This window comes from Fundulus heteroclitus, unplaced genomic scaffold (genome assembly GCF_011125445.2).
Source record: "Fundulus heteroclitus isolate FHET01 unplaced genomic scaffold, MU-UCD_Fhet_4.1 scaffold_81, whole genome shotgun sequence".
Taxonomy (NCBI): domain Eukaryota; kingdom Metazoa; phylum Chordata; class Actinopteri; order Cyprinodontiformes; family Fundulidae; genus Fundulus; species Fundulus heteroclitus.
This window is the reverse complement of record NW_023397263.1, coordinates 288,873-313,374: the sequence shown is the minus strand read 5'-3', so window position 1 is coordinate 313,374 and position 24,502 is coordinate 288,873. Positions and strand designations below refer to the sequence as shown.

Sequence of the window (24,502 nt, the reverse complement as noted above, 5' to 3'; positions counted from 1 at the left end):
GACATGCTCTTGCAGGATAGATAGATGGCTGCCTTGGGGGACTCTGCCCCATCCCATCCCCCCGTTTACATACCCAGTAGGTGCAAAATGGGGGATGACGTCTATTTTCAGCAGTTAATCTGTGACAGACGAGGTGCAACATGGACGGATCAATGCACCACCACAGAGCAACACAAGGCCAATTCACTTGTGCCTAAAAGTTTCTTAGTGACCAATTAACCTATCAGGAGGGAGGAAGTGAGGGAACCTAGAAAGAAGGTGCACATAGACGGAGGACACGCCAACTCCACAGAGAATGCCCCGGCCACGATTGAACCACTGCTGTGAGGGCACAGCAACCCAATGCACCACCAGGCAGCCCCCCCCCCCCCACGCAACTTCATAATTAACTCAGCACCTGTTCTTACCTTTTATTTTTATTTACCCTTCTTGTCATATTTGCCATTATTTTGCATTGGCTTCATTATATTTTGCTTTTTTTTACCCCCAAAGCAGGTATTCTTTGGCTCTGTCCTCCATACATCATGATTCCATGTTTAGTTAGTTTCCTTTGACACAGTTTACTCCTTAGTGACTTTGAACCAAGAGCTAGTCTATTCCACACTAAAGAAGAGAAATGAATACCAGAAGTCGACTTAAAGACACTTAGTGCGTGTAAATCAGTTTAACACTACTGCAATAGTAAATGTTCAATACTGTACACTGAAATTCTCTGGAACTGTCAACTAGCCATGTATCCCATTGTCTGAATAAGTCTGACATTATAGAAGCAGCACAGAAACAAGGAGACAAAGGCCCCCTAAATGTGTAAAAAAAACAAATGTTTCTCCTCATATTCTAGAGCAAAGGGATGTCTGGCTCACGGCACTGATCGGTTCCCCATGGAGGCCGGTGGTTACATTAGTGCTGATCTATGAACACGCCTGTAAATAAGTTCACGTGAAAAATACATGGAGTTTGTGGCGTCCTCGTGCTTTGTGTGGCATTCCCAGTAATTATTTGGGCATTCAAATGAAGAGCGCTTTCCAGTAAATACTATGAACATGTCAAAGGTCAACAAGACAAAAATGAATCAAGAAATAAATCCACAACACATGCGTGCTTTGCAGACACTTTATTACACAAATACAATAGTTACTGAAAATAGTACTCTTGTACTTAAACCAGTGTGACAACAAATATAAGGTAGGCCACCTGTGACGGCAATGCTAAATATCTATGGCATGCGCTTTTCAAACTTCATAGCAAACTATGAGCAGCGGCAGAAAATATGGGATACAATAAAAAAAAAGGAAAAAAAAAGGACAACTGAAAGACTGATCTACTAACCAGAAAGCTGGCGATACCGAAAGCAACTGAACGGCCTGAACAGATATAATTATACTTTTTTTTGTTTGTTGTTTTTGAGATGCCATTTACTAAATAATTCGCCGTTATTCTAAGAAGCAGTTAAATGGAAAATCAATTTTAGCTGTTTCCATGCTGTCCTAAATACAGTTGTGGACAAATGTGCTATTTTTTTGTTGTAAACTCCATGAAAGCACAGAGGAAAATGGTTACATCTCTATCGCTGTGACGGACTCACTGATGAAGTCAGCTGTACTGAAGAAAGGAGCCTGTGACAACCAAAAAGCTACGGCAGCATGAAGCTTACCTCCCACGCGTTAAACAGTGAGCCATGCCAAACTACGAGCAGATCAGGGCTGTGTTCCTTCAAGAAAACAATAATGCAGATGGAGAAAGGCACACAATTACAAATGAAATGCTGGTCAACCAAACAAAACAATAATGCTGAAATGTCATCGGATGACACCTCTCAACTCTGGCGACAAATAACGGGGATCTCCTCCAACATCGTGCTCCTTTTCTCTCCCTATCAGATCCCAGAGTGCTGTAAAAACGTGGGCAACCTGCTTGTGAGCATGTGAAATGTTTAAAACTCTGACATTACCGTGGCGCCACCTAGCATTCATGGTAGGCACTACAGTCAGAGATGGCTGTAGGATTTTATTAAAACAATTAAAAAGCGACAACTAAAAAGAGTACAATAAAAAAAAAAAATCAATAAAAGACTAATAAATCATAATGCGTTTGCAGATTTCCTTTGACTTTTAAGGCTAAACCTGATTTCAGTGGACGTTTGTTTTTGGGGACTGTGCTAACAGTTTCCTTCAAGGCAATTTTTACAAAAGAAAAAATATAAATATAATTATTTTGTCACCAAGACTTTATCAAGATGACAATAAAATTAATTTTATATACAAGAACACATTTAAATATATACATTAAATAGCATTATTGGCAGCTGACACAACGGTTACAAAAACAGTGGATTAGCACATGTGAGAGACGGAAGCTGAGAGGCGCTGGCTCTGGGCTGCCTAAGACGAGGTCTGAGGAGGAGGCGGGCGAGGAGGAGGAGGAGCGGAGTACTCCTCTGTGTCCGAGTCGCTGCTGTCCTCCACGTTCCTCTCCTGGTCGCTGCCCTCGGTGCTCAGCTGGTCGAAACCCTGACGGCTGTAGCCTTTGTGAGACGCAAAGAACTTGCCCAGGTTCAGCGTTCCCACCGCTTTACCTGATGGAGAGACAAGTCAGTCACCTCATGCTGGCATGAGGTCTTGGTTTACAGCACAGATGTCCTGGTTAATGTACGTTTGGGACAACAAGTCAGATCTAAACTCTACCGGCGCATGTTTCAGGTCAAACAGAGATGTTCATGCTCCAGTAGTTTGATCGCTGCACTGCTAACCCGCCGATCTCTTGATCATACACTGCAAAAACGGATCTAAAAATAAGTAAACTGTTCTTAAAATTAGTGTATTTGTCCTAGATTTGAGTAGGTAAATAAGATTATCTGCCAATGGAATGAGTATTTTTACCCCTAAAATAAGATCATTAGATATACTGCACTTGAAATAAGATAATGAAGATGAGTTGTTCCTATTTTAAGTGCAAAAATCTTATTCTATTGGCAGATCATCTTATTTACCTGCTCAAATCACGGAAAAAAATTATTTAAGAACATTTGACTTATTTTTAGTTCCGTTTTTGCAGTGTAGTAAACGTAAAGCTCAGTGCTGTTTCTTTAGTCTTGTTGTGACCTGTGTGAGTAAAACTAAGACTCCTGGAGAGGCGTCGACACGTTTTCTGAAAGAACTGAACGAAAGTCCGGATGCCTCCGATTTAAGCTTGTTAGCTGTTGCCATGACCCGGATAACTGAGAGTTTGCACAAGCAGAGGCAAAGAGTATTTCGCCAGGACTGCTCAGAAAGAAGAAAGTCAATTTTAAAAACAGAGACTGAGTTGCAAAAGCAGGTTATGATAAACTATACCCCCACAGGCAGTAAACCCCCAGAGTAGAGATAGGATCACAGATCAGATGGAGGGTTAGCCACCGTGCCGCCCTGGTCATTAAGAGACCAGGGACTGTGTGGAAGATCTGCCTCAGGATTATTTCCAGCTAGTCTGGTCCTGTGCAGTCCTTCATAAATATGGGCCGGTTAGGTCCAGACAACTATACAGCTGCAGAAGCTGCCAGGGGTCCAGATATGGAAGCGGTGGAACCTGACTGCTCTAAGCATATGGGACGATCACACGAGGAACGCCGCCAGCTTAATGCAAACCCAAAGCGTAATCATCATTCTGGTGATGCTGGGCATACTGCAGCAGGAAACCAACCATGTCTGGAGGGTAACCTTAACTTACCTAAGAAATGGTTGGATTCGCTGGGCACTGCCTGCTAAAATTATTCATACAGCTGTGATCCCAAAGTAGCCCATAAATCCTTAGAAATGGCCCTTTTTTATGTATTTATCTGGACAATGAATAATGCTCAACTATTATGTTCAATTCTCTATACAGCATAGAACAAAGTCACAGTCCAAAAGTTTGATTTAAGTTTTTGTTCTAGCTGTAAATAACTCACCCCGAATTCTTCCCAAGACTCCTCCCACGGAGCGCGGCTCCATTTTCATCTCATTTCTCTCTGAAAGAAAAAAGCAGATACTAAAGTGAAGAGGCAGACAGAAGCTGACGGGACCAGAGGGGCAGCACCCTGGAGCCTGTAGCTTAACGCAGACCTGGGCCAACAGAAGACAGGTTACATGTTAGGGCCACACCAGTCCATCAGCAGGGGACCCGAATGCTCCATATCTGAGCCGGATTGATCTTTTATTTATTATTTATTCATTAGTTACAGAACTCTAAATAAATAGTCAAGTATTTCAATAAGGCAACTCGCCAACGCTTCCAATATAAGGAAACTTTCTTCTACCCTCCCACCTGATGAGAAAAGTCTAAGAACAATGGATCACATGATAAACTGGAATAGATGCACAGAAGGCTTCACTTTCCTATTTAAAGTATTATTTTGTCAAAACTCAGGATGGATGATAGCGACCCAACATTTGATCTCTAGATTTTTATCTATTATGATGACAATAAAGGGAAAAACAAATTATTGTGCAAAGAATCCCACCCTAACCCATTGGTTGCCAGATGTTTCCTGGTGGATCCCCCTGTGATTCAAATCAAAGTTTCCATGCCCCTCTCCAACCAATCTTTCCCACAGTTGAACAAAGACAAGCCAACTGCAGTAAAACATACAACACGAAAAGAAACGGCAATCTTCTTTAAACTACCACTCTTAGAGTGTAATTGTTTTAAGTTTAACTGTGTAATTTAATCCAACATTGCCATGAATATGTTTTTTAAATAACCTCTGAAAATTGCTCATTTTTCCAGTCCGTTTCTAACCTGACTCTCACCAGATGGATTTCGTTCTGCAGACCCCCACACATCCATCTGAGATCTCTCCATAGAGATGGATTTCAGAAGGAGGGGCCTTATCAAGAATCCTTGCATATGATTGGATAAACCACTTGTCCATCATCTTCATTGCCGTGCTACAAGCTCTTGCCACACCCGGTAAGGAGAAGGGTGAAAACATTGTTTCCACTAACAAAAGCCTTCAGCGCCGTTGAATATTAATTCCTTAAAACGCCGTTTTAAGGAATTAATATCCGCCATTGTTGTCTGAATCCAAACAGTCGCTTCTCTGATACGTCACATCTATGAAAATCCCGCCTGGCGATCCTGATTGGCTCGTTCATTTTATGAGGTACTGAAATCCTTCCCAATGGAGCGATTCCAGATGGAAGTGTGGAGCTCTGTGTAATGAAATCCACCTGGTGAGAGTCAGGTTAGTCCATTTCTACTATGCCTCCTGCAATTACACGAAGCCCCCCCAGAGGGCGCACCCCCCACTTTGGGAACCACTGCCCTCACCTCTTATTGTTTTCAGTCAGGGCCTCACAAACCCTGATATTACTCTATAAAGCCAACCTATCGAATAGCAAAGCAGCAAAGGTAACACGTTGTAGACACTTGGTAGTTCTCCAGACCCTTAAACAGAGATCAGACCATTTTCTCGTCATACATACTGTTTCTCCTCCAGCACATGAAGACTCCCAGGAAGACGATAACCAGCAGGAGGATGAGAAGCAGCGAGACGATGACGGCCGGGATGACGGTCTCCTCTTTGTTTGCCTTCGGAGTGCTTTTCCTCGGTTCAACTTCCACCACGGGCTGAGTTTTCTCCGCCACAGTTTGCTTCTCTTTGATCGCCTCGGTCTTTGAAATGTTGGGATGTGGTCTCAGCTTGGCTTGGACAAATGCCTCCACTTCTACATGGAGGTAAAACAGACACTGAACTGGGGCGGGAGAGAACATCTGCACCAAAGACACAAATCACTTCTACACACAAAGGTTTGATATCAAATCGATGGAAGGAGGTGGAAGACTTAGACTGCTGGTCTGCTGGTGGTTACTAGAGTCTCTAAAAGTAGAATGGAAGGTAGATCTTTCAGATCTTTCTGACCTGCTGCGTAGGCACCAGGACTTGGATCAGAATCCAAATATTCTGAACTGAGCTGTAATCCGACAAACGTGGACCGCCATGTTTTATTGTCATGACAAAAGTTATCTCAGGAGAACACGAGGGAAACATTTTAAAACACTAGAACAAATGGCTTTTGGATAATAGCTGGAAGATCCAGAACCTGATCCCGGCACCGATGACCCAGTCCAGTATTTTAGGACTGTGCATGAGTCTGACCATCAGAGCTGAGAAGCTGAACTTCAGGAGGGTATTTATCAGGAAGCGGGTGTTGCTTCGTGACTTTGTATGGAACGTTGGTACCGCCAGCCGTTCCTTGTTCAACGTTTTCTGACAGCTTTCACATTTGCTTCGACCCGATGAGAAAGACAGGAAACAAAGTCTTTAGAGAACCGCGTCTGATCTGGGAAAACTGGGAAAGCTTTTCTTGTTCCGGCTGAGAACCTCAGCTTCAGCAGCGCCACGGGACACTGTTTAGTTATGACCCTAAAAATGATTTTACCTCCATCATTCAGACATGTTCTAGTTGACCCAGAATGTTCCGTACATGCAGAGCAACAGAGCATTCGTGTGTGAATTGTTCTCTAAACGGAAACACAGATTTCATCACCTGTCGGGTCTCCATTCAGAATGAATGGAAACATGCGCTTGCAGCTACCCTGTCAATAAGAGATGTCGACCAACAGCAGCCGCTAAGTAGCTTTCTGAACCTGTCCAAATCTAAATCTGCACAGCTCACCTTCCAGCTCCTGGACCTCAATCCCAGCTTTCTTGACAGAACGATGCAACTCTGGAGAAATGAAGAGAGAAATGTTTCAGGTCGAATATGAAACCCCTAGACGAACAAATAAATGTGAGTGAATTATTCAAAGTGCCACGTTAACTACGGAGTCCTCCCACACACAGACGGATGAACTTACTTTCAGCAGAAAACTTAAAGACTGACTTGCTGCCTGCGTCCCCGACAAAAACACTTCCATCCTTAGTGACGACGATGTCATGAGGCATTTTAAACTCCTGTACGAAAAGGAAAACCCATTCAATCAAACATCAGAAGTTTAGGAAACATCAGAAGTACTCACACCTTAAAAGCTTTTTATATTTGTCACTTTAATACCAGGAACTTCTTTTGCATTTAGTGACATTTTAGATGAAACACTAACACAAAGTAGCGCCTGATTGAGTGACACAAAAATGTGAAAAGTGTGGCATGTCGTTGTGTTTAACGCTCCTGAGCAAATCCTTTCGGGCCATTGGGGAACCTCCTTTTGCTTCAGTTCAGTTCTTTATTTGTTGTTGCAGCTTGTGGACATTCCAGTGAAATGTGAACCCATCCCTCAGGGAGCAGTGTTTATGTTCTGAGGTTCAGATTAATTGGATGATGTTTTGTTTCAAACGACAGCTTTCTTCTTGCTTGTCCCTCATGAACGCCATGTTTAGGAGGGCAAGACTACCAGCTGTCATTAGCTCCACCTGAGCTGTGGCTCTCTGCAGCTCATCCAGAGTGTCTCTCTGGCTGCTTCCCTGAATAATGCTCTCCTTTATCTGCCTTTCAGTTTAAACGCCTCCACACGGGGGAATCCAACAGGAAATGAGTATCTGTGACTTTACCTGCAGCAGACCGGGAACATTATGTTAAAATGCTATCGGCTGCATTAAACTGATTAAACAATCAGGTATTGAACTTAATCATTAGTCATTACCTGAGAATAATTTTGTACAACCAGTATGGACACTATAGGAGGTGTCCAGCATTAATGAGAACTGACACTCATAGAAAAATCCATAAAAAGGTTAAAAACCCCACAGATATCTGATAAATAAGAGTGTTTTTGGTCCCTCTCCAGCAAGTCGGATGTCTAGCTGTTTCTAGATAAAGTCTAAAGGGATGTTGGTGTGCGCCGGTGTTTACCTTCTGGGTGGGGCTGAAGGAATCCCGAATTTGTTTGGTTGAATAATCTAGAACAAAACCTCTGAGTGGAGCTGAGTGGTAGGGGGAGTCTCCGTTCACTGCGAAGATCAGCCCGTCTGCATGGTGGAGGAATCAGGAGACAAACCAAAAAGACGGGATGATCAGGATTTAACAAACACAACACAGGTAAAAAACAAAAAACAACTAAGTCATGATGTACTAATTACATTTTCTTGCACCATTTTAATGCAATTATTAATTTCTTCTAAAATAGGAAATTAGCGAGCTGAAATAAAGGATTTCTACAAAAGCGAGGTTTAGATGACTAACAAGGAAAAAAGGGATTTCACGTCTGAAATCATACAAACCTTCAGCCGGGCTGTAGGTGATGGCAAACACTTCCCCTCCAAACTCCTCGTTCTTTATTTCTTTGACAAACTCCCCGGTTTCTGCTATGAAGCACTGGATGCGGCCGTTCTCCCGGTCAGCGACGCAGACCTCCTTTCTGTCGGGAAGGAACACCAAGCTGTGGGGGATCCTGAACGGTGTGCGCCTCCTCCTGTCTGACGAACCTTTATCCAGAACAAATGCCACATGGTACAGATGGAGAGCTGAATTCCTGTTCATTAAGGGTTAATTATCTTTTTAAATATGCTGAATTTTAAAAGAGGCCCATCGTTCTATTTTTACAGTTTATTGTGCCACCTGTATTAAAACGCCGACTGGATGAACAGAAATTGTGGTTTTCTCACATATTAAACGTGGACATTTTTATAAAATGTAACAAAACAGAATTCTTTCAGGTTACCGATTAGAAACAAATAAGATGAATAGAATAAAATATATGAAACTCTAATAATCAGCACAAAATCCCTCACCATCAGCTAAGCTTTGGCATCATGTCTTTTTCTATCATGTTATAATTTTTTTTGCATAATTCCCTCTGCTTTTCTGTCGTCACATCCTCGCCTGCTGAGCACATCGGTAAGTTTTGGTTGAGAAACTGACTCTGCTCCGCCATGCAGCCCGGATAAATGGGAGCTATTCACCTGACAGCTTAATGAGCTTGATGAGTTTTTATATTGAAAAACAGAACTGCGTAAAGAACATTTTGCATCTTCATTACAAAAGTAATCCCACCCCGGACTTTGTTTGGACTGCTTCCTGCTGCGTCCGCCATTATCTTTTACTCTTACTACTGCGGTGTGGCTCCGCTTTAGAATGACCGGCAGCATCCTCTCCTGGATGGCGGCCAAACCATAACACTGAAAGAAGGTCTAAGTGCAAGTTATTAGTTAATCGGATGGAACAAACTTGTTATCTAATCAACCAATAATTGACAATTAATCGATTGTTTGCTTGCATCCCTAATCCATATGAAGCCGTGACTCTGTAGTCTATGGCACTGCAGCTTTTCCTTCTCCTGGCCATCTGAGCGTAATGTTTAAGGTAAGGGATGGAATCACATGTAGCTGAAGAAACAATCCGTTTTATTCCAACTATTAAGGCTTTATTGGTGCATGTATGTGTGTGTAAACAGAGCCGGCTACCTGCACCCCACTGAGACAAGTATGTGCCATCCGCAGCAAACTTGAGTATCCTGGCGTTACAGTAGCCGTCAGACACGAAGACGTTCCCAGTTTCAGGGTCAACGGCCACATCAGTCGGCTGGCAGAAGTGGTCGGTGTCGCTGCCCGGCGTGAAAGCCTCTCCCAGAACCAGCAGGGTTCTGTCTCGGCCGTCGCCGCTCACTTTTAACACCTAAAGGACAACAAAACAGAGTACGGTGTGCCGAGTAATTTAATAAGACCTCACTGACCCTGCAGCGTCTTGCATGCACACATATATAGTCTGTAACATTTTAATTCTTTAGGTAGCTGGCTGCACTGGATTTCATTTAGGAGTAATAAAATAAAGGGAGCTCAATACATCTACACACTAGGAATGGTTATGAACAATATTTTATGGATATTTTGGCAATAACAATAAAAGTGATGATAAAATGAATCCTTTGCTGTCTTTTTTGTCCAAGCACAAAAACAGAAATAACACCCTTAAAAAAAAGTATACAGACCAAAAGAAAAGCAAATCAATAAAGAACCAGTCACTGATTCTGATTACTGGATATCGACACGATCCCCAGGTGTTTGGGTTTTTGTCTTTTTTTGTTGTGAGTCTATTTTGACAATTATGTTCTAACAGGTCATGCCATATTCTGTTGTTAATTTTGTAATTAGGGTTTTGCCGTGTGATTTAATTTCCCTGTGCTCATTATTGTTAGACCATTGCTTCCCCTATTAGTTCTAAGTTTAGCTTCCTGGTTGATGTTAGTCTCCTTTGTACATTTAGAGTTGTTCCTGTTAAGAGTTTTGTAAGACATGTCTCTGGGTTTCTTTGCATTCTGGGTAGTGATCCCCCCCCCCCCCCCCCCCGTTCATGTTCTTCCAGAGGTTACTTTGTACCTTTCGTTAGGTAGTGTTATGTTATTGCTAAACAGCACTACTTGAAATAATGTTGCACAATTACTAATAGATAACAAGGCGTGTTCAGATAAAAATGAAGTGTTTAAGTTAAAAAAGAAGACAAAAAGCAGAAGTTGATTACAGAACGATATAAAAAAAAAAGCGTTCAGTATGCATGCATGTTGAAGCAAACACTCCCTGAGATGCTTAAAACGTTTGTAAATCGCCATCATGGTCTCAATATGTATATAATAATGCAATCTAGTGTAATAATTCTTAATCGGATAAGGACCTGTTGCCCCGTCTCTCAGATGCTGATCATTATTTGCACTTTCCTTAGCTTCTCAGGGAGTGTTTGTTTGTGAACTTATGCACATCTTTTTTTCACTTGAAGGTTACGCACTACTTTGTATTGATCTAGATCAGGGGTCACCAAAGTGGTGCCCGCGGGCACCAAGTAGCCCCCGAGGACCACATGTGGTGCCGGCACGCCTGTTTTAGAAAGAGCCACAATCCACCACCAAAACTTTGTTATTCCGTTACTCTTCCTGTTTATTCTCACTTGCATTTATATAGATTTAAAAACACAACATCTATAACAAAGCATGACATTTTTTTTTTAATTTTACATAAAGTTAAGGTGAACTCTTCTAGTTCAAAGGTCAGTACCGGTAACCCTTCGTATGGCACAACACCAATGCAGCAGCTCTCAGTTTCTAAATGGCTGGTGAGCCCTGATCTAGAACATAAAAGCCAAACAAAACACGTGTTTTGAAGTTTGTAATTGTGGCTAAATGTGAAAACTGTTGAAGAGGTCTGAACACTTTGGTAAGCCACTTTGTTTGCACTGAATTCCACAAAACTGCCCTGGACTTGTAGAAACACTGCTTGATTTTTAGAAAAACACAAAAGACCTTTTTAAAACGGTATGACCTTCATTTAACAGACCTAAATGGAAAAGTCAGTGGCTTGACAGCAGGAATGGGCCTTTGAAGCCAAAATGACTATTTGCTACCAGAGTAGTTTGATGCTACTCAGAATTCTGGGTAAGTGTGGAGGCTAAATGCTGCTGTCTGCTTGGAGCACACAGTGCTGCTCACCTGATGCAGAGCCACGTCCGTCACCCAGTAGTTATTGTCCTTGTCTGTAGTTATCCCATGAGGCAAGTAAAACCTGCAAACCCAGAAAAGGATGATCGAGAACAGCTCTAGCTCTATATGGTTTAAACTTAGAGCTCAGCATCATTTAAAACAACCTAAGGCACGCCCTTACATGTTTCGGCCCGATGCCCTCAGGATTCTGCCGTTGGCCGGGTCCACAACCAAAATAGTGGACTGCTGAATGGGCCCCAGGAACCTCTGCTGGTATCTAGCCTGGCTGTTGAAAGAACTAAGCAAACACAGAGAGGACAAACCTTTACTGGACGTCTACAGGGAGCGAGCGTGGGGAGGTCCTCTCAGAAGAAAATGACCTTTTTGTCAAAAGCTTTTCCATAACACCAACAGTAATGTAGCAATAACTACAAAGGTAACGACAAGCCTCCAATAATCCTGTAATCAGTCTGTCTGGTAAACCCTGACATAAAGACGTTTTTGGTTCATAAAGATTGTGTCTCAAGCGTTTGGCTCCGAAGCATAACCAGCGGTCTGATTACTCTGACCAGATCTGATTGTTTTCCTTCTGTTCTGCCTGAACCAGACACGTCAATGTAGGAGGTTTAACGCTGGAGAAGAAACAGCAGCAAGTACAGTTTTCTAGAGATGTGTTGGCAATGGTGCATAAACCAGAAAGATCTACAGATGACACGGTGTTCCTTCTTCAAGATGCTCAGTCAAACAACACAAATGTCGTTTTATTAGGAAAATGGCCACAACAACAAAAAAAGGCATCAGCTAAATAGAAAAGTGTCAGGGTGTAAAATACACGATGCTGTATTTGTAGTTGTTTTCGAACAGGCTGCTTAGATCCCACACTTCAGATAGCGATTGTCTGCTGTCCACAGAAAATTTGTTTCCTTTAAATCTGAAAATCCTGAAGTTCCTCTAAGCATGTGTGCACCAAAGTGATCATCCTAAAGGAAGCCCAATTACCTGCCAAACTTGGGAGGATTAAAAAGCGCTTTTAAAGACCTATAGAGGTACGTTTGGAAGAAACATGAGCAAATGTGAACTCAGCATTAATCTGTAATTTGTACAAAAACTGCAAATGAGAAGGATGTGTGTGAGATCTCCTAATAAGCTACTTAGTTGTTGTTTTTTCTAATAAGCTACTTAGAACATATAAAGTTTCTTATTAGCAGCAGTTTTAAAAAGTGTTCACATGGATTTGCATAATAAAAGGGCTAGATGGAGAGTGAAAGCAGCCTACTCTGCCCCCCAGTGGTGGTCCCCTCGGTGGAAAATGACCAGGTTGGAATCGGCGTTGAGGGCGAGTCCCGACACCTGTCCCAGCTGCAGGGAACTCTGGGGCCATGTGGACACTTGCTCCAGGTGAAAATCTGCAGCCAGACACAGAATCACAGACAAGCTGAAGAAATCTCCCAATAACGGCACCACTACTTACATTTGCTGCTTGTATATACTTCGCCTCCTCCAGGACATCAGAAAATAAACCGTTTTATAGAAATCTAATTAGCATTTTTGCAGATGAAACCCATCCTTATTGGCTTTTTAATATAACTCGATTAACCTTTATAATGGCTCCTACAGTCCAGTCAGCGTTTCATTTCGGCTGTTTGGTCAATCATTTTACAATAGTTCATGCAGCCAGTTATAGTTCTTGCTTGTTTCAAATAGGAGGATTTAGTTAATCATATATCAGAACAATTATATTATCAGCAGCAATGAACACACATTTTCCTCACTCTGGTATTTATATTTTTGCAACTAAGCTTATACTGTGCAGCTATACTAATATTTATAGATTTTTTTTAGACATCTGAACATTTATTTCATTAATTATTAGCTGGTGATGTAATGTTATGGACACAGCTCATACCTGATTCTCTTTGAACTTACCCTGATCCAGAACTGGCTCGGCTTTGTTGGTATTCAAGAGCCGCTTGTCATCTTGATGCAGGAAAGGAGAAAACAAACAGATGCGGTTTTGAAGTTAATTGGGGTGAGAGGAGGAGTGAGAGAAGAGAAAGAAATGGCAACAACGTTTTCAGACGGATTTAAAAAGGTTCCTGACGCAGGAATCATTTTGATGAACTCAGCAAAGTTCAAGTTGCAAGAGAAGCGCCTTGGTTAAAACGATAAAGTGAAGCTGCTGAGCGGTCCCTGCTGCTAACACACACACACACACACACACACACACACACACACACACACACACAGACACACACACACACACGCGCGCGCACAGCTCCACAGTCAGACGGACAAAATGAGTAAGAGTCGAGCATCGAACAAAATATCAAGATAATGTCAAAATCCCCACATGAAACAAGTTAAAGTATGATATAGGGCTGGGCGATATGCTTAAAAATCAAATCTGATTTTATTTGACCAAATCTGATTATTGGATTTTTTTTCCTTCTTTTCATTTCACAAAAAGAAATCAAAGACATTATTTTTAAAACTTGATTCTTTTTTCAAGCCTTTCGCCTGGGAGTTCACCTCAATTCAAAGTGTAACCAAATGCAAGCTGTGAAACATCTTTGTAAAACAAGATGGCGGCCCTGCCGTTGTAAGCAATGAAAACATAACTACATGTCAGCTGCTAGTGGTTTTACACAATGAGCTAACAGGCTTCACTTCACTTGTGTAACTTCAAATTAACTTTAAAAAATAAGTAAATGAGTGAATTAAAGTGCCTCGCGTTATGGTAAAAAATGTTTCTTCATATATTCAGCATTGCATGCTGTTCTCTTCACGGAAGCCCAATGAGTGCATTGGCAAAATAAAATAAAATCTTAAACTGTAAATTTGAATTAATGGATTAAATGGATTTATCGCCCAGCCATGGTATGATAGAGTATAAAGAGTTTCTTCATCTTAGTGCCTGTATAGAGACGTTATTTCACATTCTGGCTGTTCCTGGTTCAGCTGACACATCTTGGCCAGAAAGTGACAGTTTCTTGCTGTCACAATGGCTCCTTCAGCCAATCAGATCCCAGACAGTAAAGTTTTCCTGTTAGTCACACTGCACTGACGTGTCCAGTGGGATGTAGCGCTTCATCATACTACCAAAGGTGGCAGCATGGCGCTCTAGATCATCAGTGGTACAGGGTCATATCTCTGCAACATATTAAATGATATTAATAAAAGTACCCGGACCTTGTTTGTTGTTGTTGACAAGCAACCTCTCACCACCTGTTCCTCCTAGATTCTTATCAAATCCACTCCAGCAGCAGCTTTTTGGGTATTTTTTTTATGAAAAATGTTAGAGTAGAAGGTGAGCAGCACCTTTTAGAAAGATACTATCATGTTTGTGGGGCTTTATGTGATGAATCCTTTGCTTTTAGATGCATCTGGGATTGTTTTCCTTTGCTCTTCCTGTGCAGCACTTCAAATGAGCCGGCGTACGAATGGGAACCAGAACAAGACCCGCTGACATGCAGGAGGAGTGATCTGTCTTTTTCATGTAGTCTCCAATCAGCTCTTTGCTTCTGCTGTGACTAAAAACGAAGGATGCGGCCGGCGCGCAACTGTTACTCGCTGCTCTGTAGGTTGTTACCATGGATACCCACCGCCGCTGCATCATCAGTGAACCCACAGCAGTGAGCAGGTTTGTGCTGTCTGGCTGCACAGTCAGTGATGTGCCAGCAGACACTGGAACGTGTCCGGCTGGACAGGCTGGTTGTTTAAAGGCAGAGGCTGATCTTTGCAGCCAGAATGCAGCTTCTTCCTTTCCTAACAGGGTTTCTGTGACAGGCCGTCTTCAGTTTGTCAACCCACGTGGGAGTTCTGCTCAACAAATCCAAAGGATCTTTCTCAGTCAGAATTGCCACATCATTTCTAATTGGATAACGACGGACTGCAAAGTCTATTTCCTGGCTCTTAGTTCACGCCGTATTCATGCGCTCATTGATTCATCCCGTCCACACAAAAAAAAGCTTAACATTATTCACTAATCAGCCGGGAGGTTAGTGAACGTTCCAGCTGTACACTTCACTTCTGGTCGAGTCAAGCATTCATTTAGTAGAGACAGAGAAGTATTTGTTCACAGATCGATAAAGGAGCTAACCTGACTCCGCCAGATGGATTTGCTCCGCATATCCATCTGGAAACTTTCCGTTGAAGTAATTTTGGGAAGGGGCGAAAATACTGGTTAGCTGATTGGCCTATGTTGGTGATAGACAGGCCAAATGAACCAATCAGATTCGTCGTCGCTCTGTTACGAGCGACGACGAAAACACAACCACAAGCCAAGCTACTCTTGCTGCTGCAGGTAAAGGCTCGTTAGCTCAGCAAAGAAATACTCTGTAATTCCGATAAAACTTGCTCGATAGCCACGCTAACGCTAGTTTCATCGGCTGAAGCCGCCATGTTGTTTAGACTGAACTGACGCGCTTCTCGTTGCGTCACACCTCAACCCGCCTCAAAGCCAACGCTGATTGGACGTTCGTTTGGTGAACGGCTCCAAATTCTCTTTAACGGAAAGTAGCCAGACTGATCTGCGAGTGAAACCTTGAAAGCTCGCGAGATCAGGATGGTCTCACGAGGCTATAATGGAGCAGCGATATAGACAATAAAGGGACAAGTCGACAAAGTAAAGTTGATGCTGACAATATGCCTGTTTTTTGGGGGGGGCGTTTTTTTTTTTTGCCACTTTGAACATGATGAAAATGCAGAAGGCCTTTGTGTAAGTAGCTTCTACAGACCTGCTGCTTTACCACAGGATAAAACCCGTCACTGCGCGGAGAAAGCAGCGGAGCAGCAATGTGGTATCGACGTGACACTGCAGTAACACCACTTCCATATAAAGCAGCCAGTTGAAGATGACTCATTTAACCCAAAACCCAGCCTGCGGAGGCCAGGAGCCATCTCTGTATCTATGCAACACACGACCTATCAGCGAGGGAGCCCTAAGGTAGCAACGCTGCAACAGGCTCCCTGAAGCCTAGCCAGGCCGTTTAGCACTGAAGCCATTCCTAAAGGAGCAGCTGCTGGCCGTGGCTCACATTCAGTAGATTTAACTAATCTTCAAAAAAAACAGATGCTGGATGATCATGTGCTAGACGTCGGGAATCCGGGAGCAGATATTCAGATGTCTATCAAACAAGTCACCATGCCATAAGCTCTTAGATTTAAACGCCTTATTTAACTAAACACTGGCAAAACACAGCTAGAACAGCGAATTAGCAACTCTCATTTCTAATGGACACAACTTCAGTGTTTCTGCTGGGTCTGGAGTAAAACTACGTGTCTGCTTTAGGTCTGTATTAAGAACACATGAGAAGTTAAACTGCATATAACGATATGGATCTATTCGGCAAATTAATCTTCCCCTGAAAATAACCACCCACAGAAAGTCTGACCCAAAGAGGCTTCCTCCAGAACATTTGAGCTGCGTCCAGCTTTGCTTGGACGGTACATCCTTGGATTGTGAGTTTCAGAACATTTCAAACAAGCACACAAACGTCTCCCGGTCAAAAAGTGGAACTGCTCCAAAAAAAGAAAGAAAACAAAGCTACTTAACAGCATTTCTCTTTCTTTCACACTCGTGAAATGTCTGGTATACAGATGTTTAAAACAGTTCATCTATTTTCTAAAATGTAAATTATTTTATTGCAATACCATCACCCAATATTAATTTCAATATTATTTGGCAGCTGCAGTAAATTTATGAAAAAAAATTAAAAAAAGCTAAATTCCAGGTTTAAGCCAGAGATAAGAGTGAGGTAGATGAGGTAGGTTTATATACCTGTAGTGACCCCCATTGGCATCATGGGGTGCATGTGATCCGGACTGACGGCGATGGGAACATTCGCTTCTGCTGGAATATATTGGAAGAGGTCTTTGGAGCCAGGGTCCATGCAGCTCATGAAGGGAACGGCATGTTTGCTGTCCATGTAATACATCATATAGAAGTTGCACATTTCATCATTAGAAGTCCCCCTGCAGAAAAAAAAAAAAAAAAAGATTCCACAAGCAGCAATGAATGGAGGTGGTACCTCAAAGCCACTTGGTCCTGCATCAGATGCAGGTGATGTGGCGCGCTGAGCCTGCAAACTTTACCGCTTTATAAAGTTATTTGTACATAGAAACTGTCAGATGGTATCCAGTTCTGGAATGTGGGTCCTTCCATGCATCTCTGTCAACAACATGCCAACTCAAAGCATGTTACACTGAACATGCATACAGCATTAATTTCTAAAACATTACCCTGCATGCACAGCCTGACCGGTGTGAATGAGAACTGAAAAGCATGAATCGTAATCATGCAGATCCAATGAACATGTAGATCTACTTTCTAACCCTGTGGAAAAGCAGAATCTGGCTCTGAAATAAAGTATTTATATTTTTGAAGCATTTCTTTCAAATCTCAAATCATCATTGTTCAATAAGCCCCATTCTACCTCATCATCTTTATCTGTGACTTTCCTGAACGCTACAAAAAAGAAAAAAAATGTAAGCCTTGTTCATTGAATGTTTGTTTGCTGTTTTTTTTTGCCTTCATTATGTGTAATGTGAACCGGAGCAGCCAAAGAGAAATTTCGCTGCAGTAACACGCGGTGACAAAGAAAATATTCTTGATTCTTGGTCTTACAAACAAACAGATGCATTGGTCCATAGGGTCAAAGCTATCAATGGAAATGCGTGTTGGGATTTACAGTCAGACAGAAGCTCAGTAAGTGTTTGCAGTGATTAGTGAAACTGACCCGATGTAGGTTTTGGAGGTGCGGCCCTCCCCAGTGAAAACGCATCTGGCAGCAATGGTGTCACCGTAGCGCACGGTCACCTCCTTGTTAGCAGGATAGAAAGCCTGGAATAAAAAACATGAGCGAATGAGCAACGAACAGCCTCATATTGCTGTTGGCTTGAAAAGCACAGCATACGAGTATCTATGGGAAGCTTTTCTAAATGAGATAATGAACTACAGTTTGTGATTATTCACATGAACTGGGATTAGCAGATAACTAGCCATTTTGTTTATCAAAAATAAGCGATCTGTGTGGGACTGTCCTGCTTTTTCCCTGTGTTCCCGCTGTCCCACCAGCTGAGACGTTGTTAAAAAAATGATTGGACATGCGCTTTTTTTTGAAAGAACAAAAAAGTGAGAGCTGTGTCGGATACAGATTAAGAAAACTAAGAAATGAAACTGCAGCTAGTCATTCTTTTCTGATGCATTTGATTCAACTTTTTCAGAGTCCATCCATCTTCTAAAGCCACTTTTCCGTGCAGGTGTTACGTCAAGCTGTATCTGACGGGGAAACGTACATCCTGGACAGGTCGCCTGTCACAAGGCTAAAACGTAACACTTTAGTTAAACTTCAAAAACATTAAATAATGCCTTTTTATAAACTTTTAGAATTAATTCTGTGCAACAACAGGCAAAGCAGAGCTTGATTATTGTAATGTGGGATTTGTGTTAAATGAAAATGTGTGACGTCATCATAGTGTTGGTGATGTGTCCCACGTTGTCCCTCACAATCATCCTGTTGTCTAGCATTTGGTTCTTTGAGATCTGCTCACCCTAATACACATAGATATTGATGATAACCTTTGAGCTATGTCCTAATGATGAAACGGTTTCACCTAAAGCCAATTCAACAAAAAGCCAAATAAAGGGACACCTTTCCAAAATGAGTGGAAAAGAGACATATAGTAAAATAACTCGACTGTGAAAACCTAGAGCAGAATAAAGCCTCTTCCTGGTAGTTCAATAATAAAGAACCCGTCATTCCAGATCACGTTGTCAGGTCCCACCTCCTCTCACGCACGCAGCTCTAGCCTATCAGCTCTGACGCTGGTTCTGAATCTACAGCGTGGTGCTGCTGCTAAAGTTTATAGCCTTAAGCTGTTTACACGTTGTTTAGCTGGAAAATAACGTTTTAAAGTATAAAAATGAACACGTGTTTGAGTGCATGTTGGTTTGCATGTTTTTGTGTGTACCGGTGTGTGTGACTGTGCGTTAGATCTATATCACAGCCTCCATGCTTCCTTACCTGTGGTAACTGAGGGGACTGTCTGCCTATCAGGCTCCATTTCCCATGACGGATTCTGTAACCGCTGACCACTTTACCTGTGAAACAAACGACCGTGAACAACGGGAGAAAGGAGTCCAAGAAACAACGAGGCCTCGCTCATCTGTGACTACTCACCGAGGCGGTGGGTGTGGGTCCTGAAGGCAAACGGGTAGATCGGATAGGAGTCATATTCACAAGCAACATCTGCATTTGTAACTAAAAGAAAAAGGGGTTTTAACCGTCTTTTCAGTCAATGCACATTTCCATATCTTCCACAACAGGTAGCGTTATAACAGATGCGTGTCTGTCTCAGTTTTTTTTTTTATTGTGCCGGGGCAGATCTTGCCCCGTTCTGCTCTTGGCCTCTGATGCTGCAGTCTATTAAGGACTTTGCATGTAGAGAAAGTCGCTGATTCAGCGTTCATAATCGAATGTTGTAGATCTGATTCTGGAGGATTTAGACTTAAGAACCAAAATTTGCATAGTGAGTTAATGTACTGTCTCCAGTAGCCCTTTAAGTAGCCCTGTAAGGAATCGTTGCACCTGTTCCCCTTTTCTACTTAAAGCGTAGTTCACAAAACACTCATCCTCATAGTTCCCCATTTGAATCATCTTATCTCGTCTCACCAGCAACACACTTCCTCTGTCAGTTCCTACTAAGACGAGAGGTGGGAAATGTCAGTAGGTTGATTTTTATGTGGTAAAAACAGATCTACTGCGTGATCAGCTGCTCACTGCTCAGAACTATCATACCTTATTATAGATGAGTCATAACTGCACACTCATGCCGTCTGAATCCTGTAGATTTTTACTAAGCTTTACATTTTTACTGAGAACGTTATTGTGAAAAAACAGAACGAGGCAGGTCTGAAAAGTCTATATATTAGATATTTTATTTGGACTCTATTTTACTACTTAAATTCAATTATTTCATCCCCATTTTTAACAACACAACTCGTTGCAGAGCAGGGCAAATCAAGTGGTTGACGTGTGCATGGCTGAAGCGGAAACAAGCTACATCCACTTTAAGATCTTGGCTTTTAAAACCTGTCCTTGGTTGGCATCGAGGTGCATTTCAAAATCTGGCGAACCCAAATCCAAAGCCTTTTCCCACAAATGGTCCACAAATGTGACAAAAATAAATAAACCAGTGGAAACACGGAGAACTATGGCGTAGGAAGCTCCAACAGCAGTTACACACTGGAAGCAGTTTGGTGGAAGAAGCCATAATTGTCTTAAACTAAAAGGCCTTGACCTTCCCTCTGCCTTTCCAAAGCCACATCGGTTAGACTGACTAAATACTAACTGGTTCTGTTAATTCCAAGTATTTAGATAGAGGACAATAATCAAGAAATAGACACATTTGTCCAACAATACAATGTTTGTTCTTGTAGCGAACATTGTTCTGTGCATATGTACTGATATGACTTTATCTTAGAATACGTAGAGCTGTCTTGTAGGGCTGGACGATATAGAAAAAAACCATATCGATAAAATAAAAATCATATTGATCGATAGCGATAATTATCAACATATTCAAAACATATATTTTGCTGTTGCTTAGCGACCTATTTAGAGATAAAGAACACAAACACTGAATTCGAACTCAACCCTTTATTCAACCAACTTTTTACCAAAACTGTAAGTTTAAAAAAAAAAAGAATGCGCTTTTTGAGCTCTTTGAAGGGGGCGGAGCTTGGTGATGGAGCGTTCCCGGGTGGTTTGTGATTGGTTGGGAGGATGTATTGACTGTAATATTCATCTACATGATAGGCTAGAATGCAAAAAGGAAAACTTTTGTTCTATTGAACTTTTTATTTACCTTTTCTTCTATCATCAATATATATTGTTATTGAATTATTGTCCAGCCCTACTGTCTTGTATTTGGGATTTCACTCTAAAGCTGTTTGATGCCTTGTTTATTGTAATTACAGGAACAGTAACATTATAAGTCAAGTAAAACAGTGAAGCTACAGTCACAGCTTCCTACTCAGTGTCTGAGCAGACAACGAGCAGATGATTTCATCCCATTTTCCCAACAGTCACTAGTATACTTGACAGTCCACATGGGTAAACTACTTGATAAAGTTTATTCCCTAACAGCCAGTCAGGCAACAGAGAGAAATGTTGAGGTTTCCGGAGTTAAGTCTTAAGAAGGGACAAACGTACCTTTTTTTCCAGGAAGGATTACGGTGTCCACAGACATTAGCAGGTATATCCCCGCAATGAATGGCTGCCTTCAGTGAAGGAACGAAGAACAAAGGAAACGCTTACTTTCTACATCTTATTATTGATGGGAAACACAAAGACGGTACCACGCACTCGTCTTTAGCCAGTTCTGGGTTATTTAAATAACAATAATATGGTTACTTAATCACTGTTTTTAGTTTATTTCTTCAGTCGCCAAAAGTAGAAACATCATTTTTTTTATTAAAAAAATGATTAAAAATGCCGACTGCACCCTCGCTTATCAGATATAAATCCTCTTTTTTTTTTAAAGGAAAATAAAAATCCTGTGTTTCTTTAATCTAAATGTAATGAAGAGCCATTAAACTGGACTGGATCCTACTTAATAAAACGCCATCCCTTCCTACAGTGGAAAAAAAAGGAGAAATTTGATTGTTTAGGTTTCAGACTTACGGTTTTAATGTCATTCTTAAAGTGAGTCCAGAGCAGTCTCTGTGATGGTCTGTAAAAACGGGAAAGAAATAACTATTAACAAAGCAAACTGCACAGTTACAGTCCCCAGGCCCATCAGTACCTTCTCAGGCCACATCCCCGCTCATGGCCAGGAAATAAGTAGAAAGTAGACAGGGGGGGAAATATTATTTTTCAAGCCAATAAAGGGATTAAGATAAGATAAAATGTTATTGTCCAAGAAGATGAAACCTTGCCTTCGGCTCTTCAAACAGAATAAAACACATTCATACTGTCATAATGTCAACAGTGTGTACATAGAGAGAGAAAAAAAAAACACTTTGCGTCCCGTGGTTAGATCATCATTTAATTTAGTTAAGACAGGTTACTGCAGTGGGGATGAATTACTTCTTCCAGATGTTTTTAGTTGCCTCAGAGGTTCACTCCACTCGTTTAATCAACGCCTTTTCTTTTTGTTATGTGTTATTCTCCATTAAAATTAGTCCACAAACTATCGGCAATAATTTTCCCCGTCGTCCATGTTTATTTACTCTGAACTCACGTTTAATCTCGATAGTTTGATCTTTTATAGTCACGTTTGGTGTCTCTCAGGCTTTGCAAAGTCCTGCCATGTGAACCAGCCTTAACTGCTTTTTGCTAAATTTCACTGTTTGTCCTGTTAATGGAAAGGTTGCCTGGCAACACCGTCTACTACAGCCAAACTGTTTAAAAGCAATCAAATGTGTCTGACAGCACGTTTTCTGCCTTGTTCACCATCTCGGTCTGTAGATGTGTTTGAGCTTGTTTCAGACCGTTTCCCAACACCTCATTAACTTGTTTTCTCAATGTGTGTGGGAGGTTTTTTTAATCCAAATATAAAGCTGCCATCGGCTACCGTAACATCGTGTACAAAAAAAACAAGCCAACTTCTGAGGCAACTGGATAAACCTGCAAACATACAAACACTGGGTCATTTGTCAATTTGTGAAAAATAACAGGAACAAAAAGTTGAACATGGCTGTATGCCACACTTTTTAAACCGCTGGACAACACAAAAACACAAACTCATCATTTAATAAACAATATAGTATACAGTATAATATAGTACATAATTCACAGTTTCACTAGAAACACGCAACCACAACCCCCCCATTATGGATCACTTTGTCCTTTCACACTGTACTAGTCGATATGTTGGGATCACAGGCCACACACGCTCCATCCTCAACAGTTTATCATCTTCAGCAGATTTTGCAGAGCAACATATCTCTCAGATCAGACTGACTCTAAAATATTACAATCTCTGTGGGCTCCATGGATTCCTGCTTCTTCATTTGATCCACAGACGTAAAAAAAAAAAAAACACAAAAAAAAAAACAGGTCGATCACAGACCCAAGGGGCCTTATGGTTTTAGTTTAATCTTTTGATCTTATTTTGTTCTTCATATTAACAATCACAAAGAAAATCAACAACCAGCAAGTTTGATCCGTTCAGGGATTTTGGGAATATGACAGAAAAGTTAGGAAACACTATGGTACTCACCACTGAAGGCACTGATATCTCCATAATGGATCTGCATCACAAAGTAAGACATTCCTGAATTTCTTCCGACTTTAAACCCAACATCTGATGGAAACACAAGAGCAAATGACAGCACACAGAGGCAAATAATTGCAGGGAAGCATGTCTCTGGCATCCACCTCTATGCTGTCTCTGCTCTGCTGCTTTCAACATAATGAACTGTGATCCAGCTGAAAATACAACTATTCCCCAAAACGAATGAACTCTGAATATCATCAGCAGCTGTTTATAGGCAGATAAGGAGACCTGAACATGTCTTTAAAAAGTTTATTGATGTTTCTTTAAATGAAGCTTTGTTTTAGAGCTCATATGCACCTTTGACAACATATATGTTGACAATGGTGAATGAAAATGACTTATTAAATAGTCTACCTTGAGTGTGGGGCTTACCTTTAGGTAATCTTGTTGGTGGAGCATTTCGAGCCCAGGCGTACATAATGGAGGCTTCATCTTCACAAGTACCTTGAACGCTGCCACAGTCCCTGAACAAAGAGGAAACACAATCAGTGCCCCGTTCTGTCTACAAGTAATCTAACACAAAAACTTTTTTCCACACATCCACCTGGGATCGCTCCATTGGAGATGTCTTTCAGAAGGAGGGGCCTTATCAAAAATCCTTGTATACGATTGGATAAACCTCTTGTCTATCATCTTTACATTTGGAAGATCAAGCTCTTGCCAAACCCGGTTGGCGGAAGGCCGAAAACATTGTTTCCACAAACTCTTTTAAATAATTAATATAAGATTGAATGTACAACACATATGCAGAGCACTATAGCCAAAGCAGTAATGCTCCACTTGTGAAAGTAAATCTGTTGGGTATTAAGTAAATCTTTGGTATTAAGACAACAATTAAAAAAATAAAAAACAGGGGGAA

The 24,502-nt window shown here is 41.5% G+C and overlaps 1 protein-coding gene across 1 annotated transcript in view; it reads right to left on the bottom strand.

Moving 5' to 3' along the window:
- The window catches only part of pam (peptidylglycine alpha-amidating monooxygenase), a gene marked incomplete in the record, with an annotated part of 53,227 nt that overhangs the window by 17,131 nt on the left and 11,594 nt on the right, over positions 1 to 24,502 (bottom strand). The window contains 17 exon segments of the mRNA XM_036134405.1: positions 6,638 to 6,686; positions 6,817 to 6,913; positions 7,809 to 7,924; positions 8,177 to 8,380; positions 9,359 to 9,569; positions 11,371 to 11,443; positions 11,543 to 11,659; positions 12,638 to 12,767; positions 13,288 to 13,338; positions 17,141 to 17,334; positions 18,099 to 18,202; positions 19,386 to 19,462; positions 19,542 to 19,622; positions 21,576 to 21,643; positions 22,047 to 22,095; positions 23,587 to 23,670; positions 24,016 to 24,107. Coding sequence (XP_035990298.1) covers positions 6,638 to 6,686; positions 6,817 to 6,913; positions 7,809 to 7,924; positions 8,177 to 8,380; positions 9,359 to 9,569; positions 11,371 to 11,443; positions 11,543 to 11,659; positions 12,638 to 12,767; positions 13,288 to 13,338; positions 17,141 to 17,334; positions 18,099 to 18,202; positions 19,386 to 19,462; positions 19,542 to 19,622; positions 21,576 to 21,643; positions 22,047 to 22,095; positions 23,587 to 23,670; positions 24,016 to 24,107 — 1,797 coding nt within the window.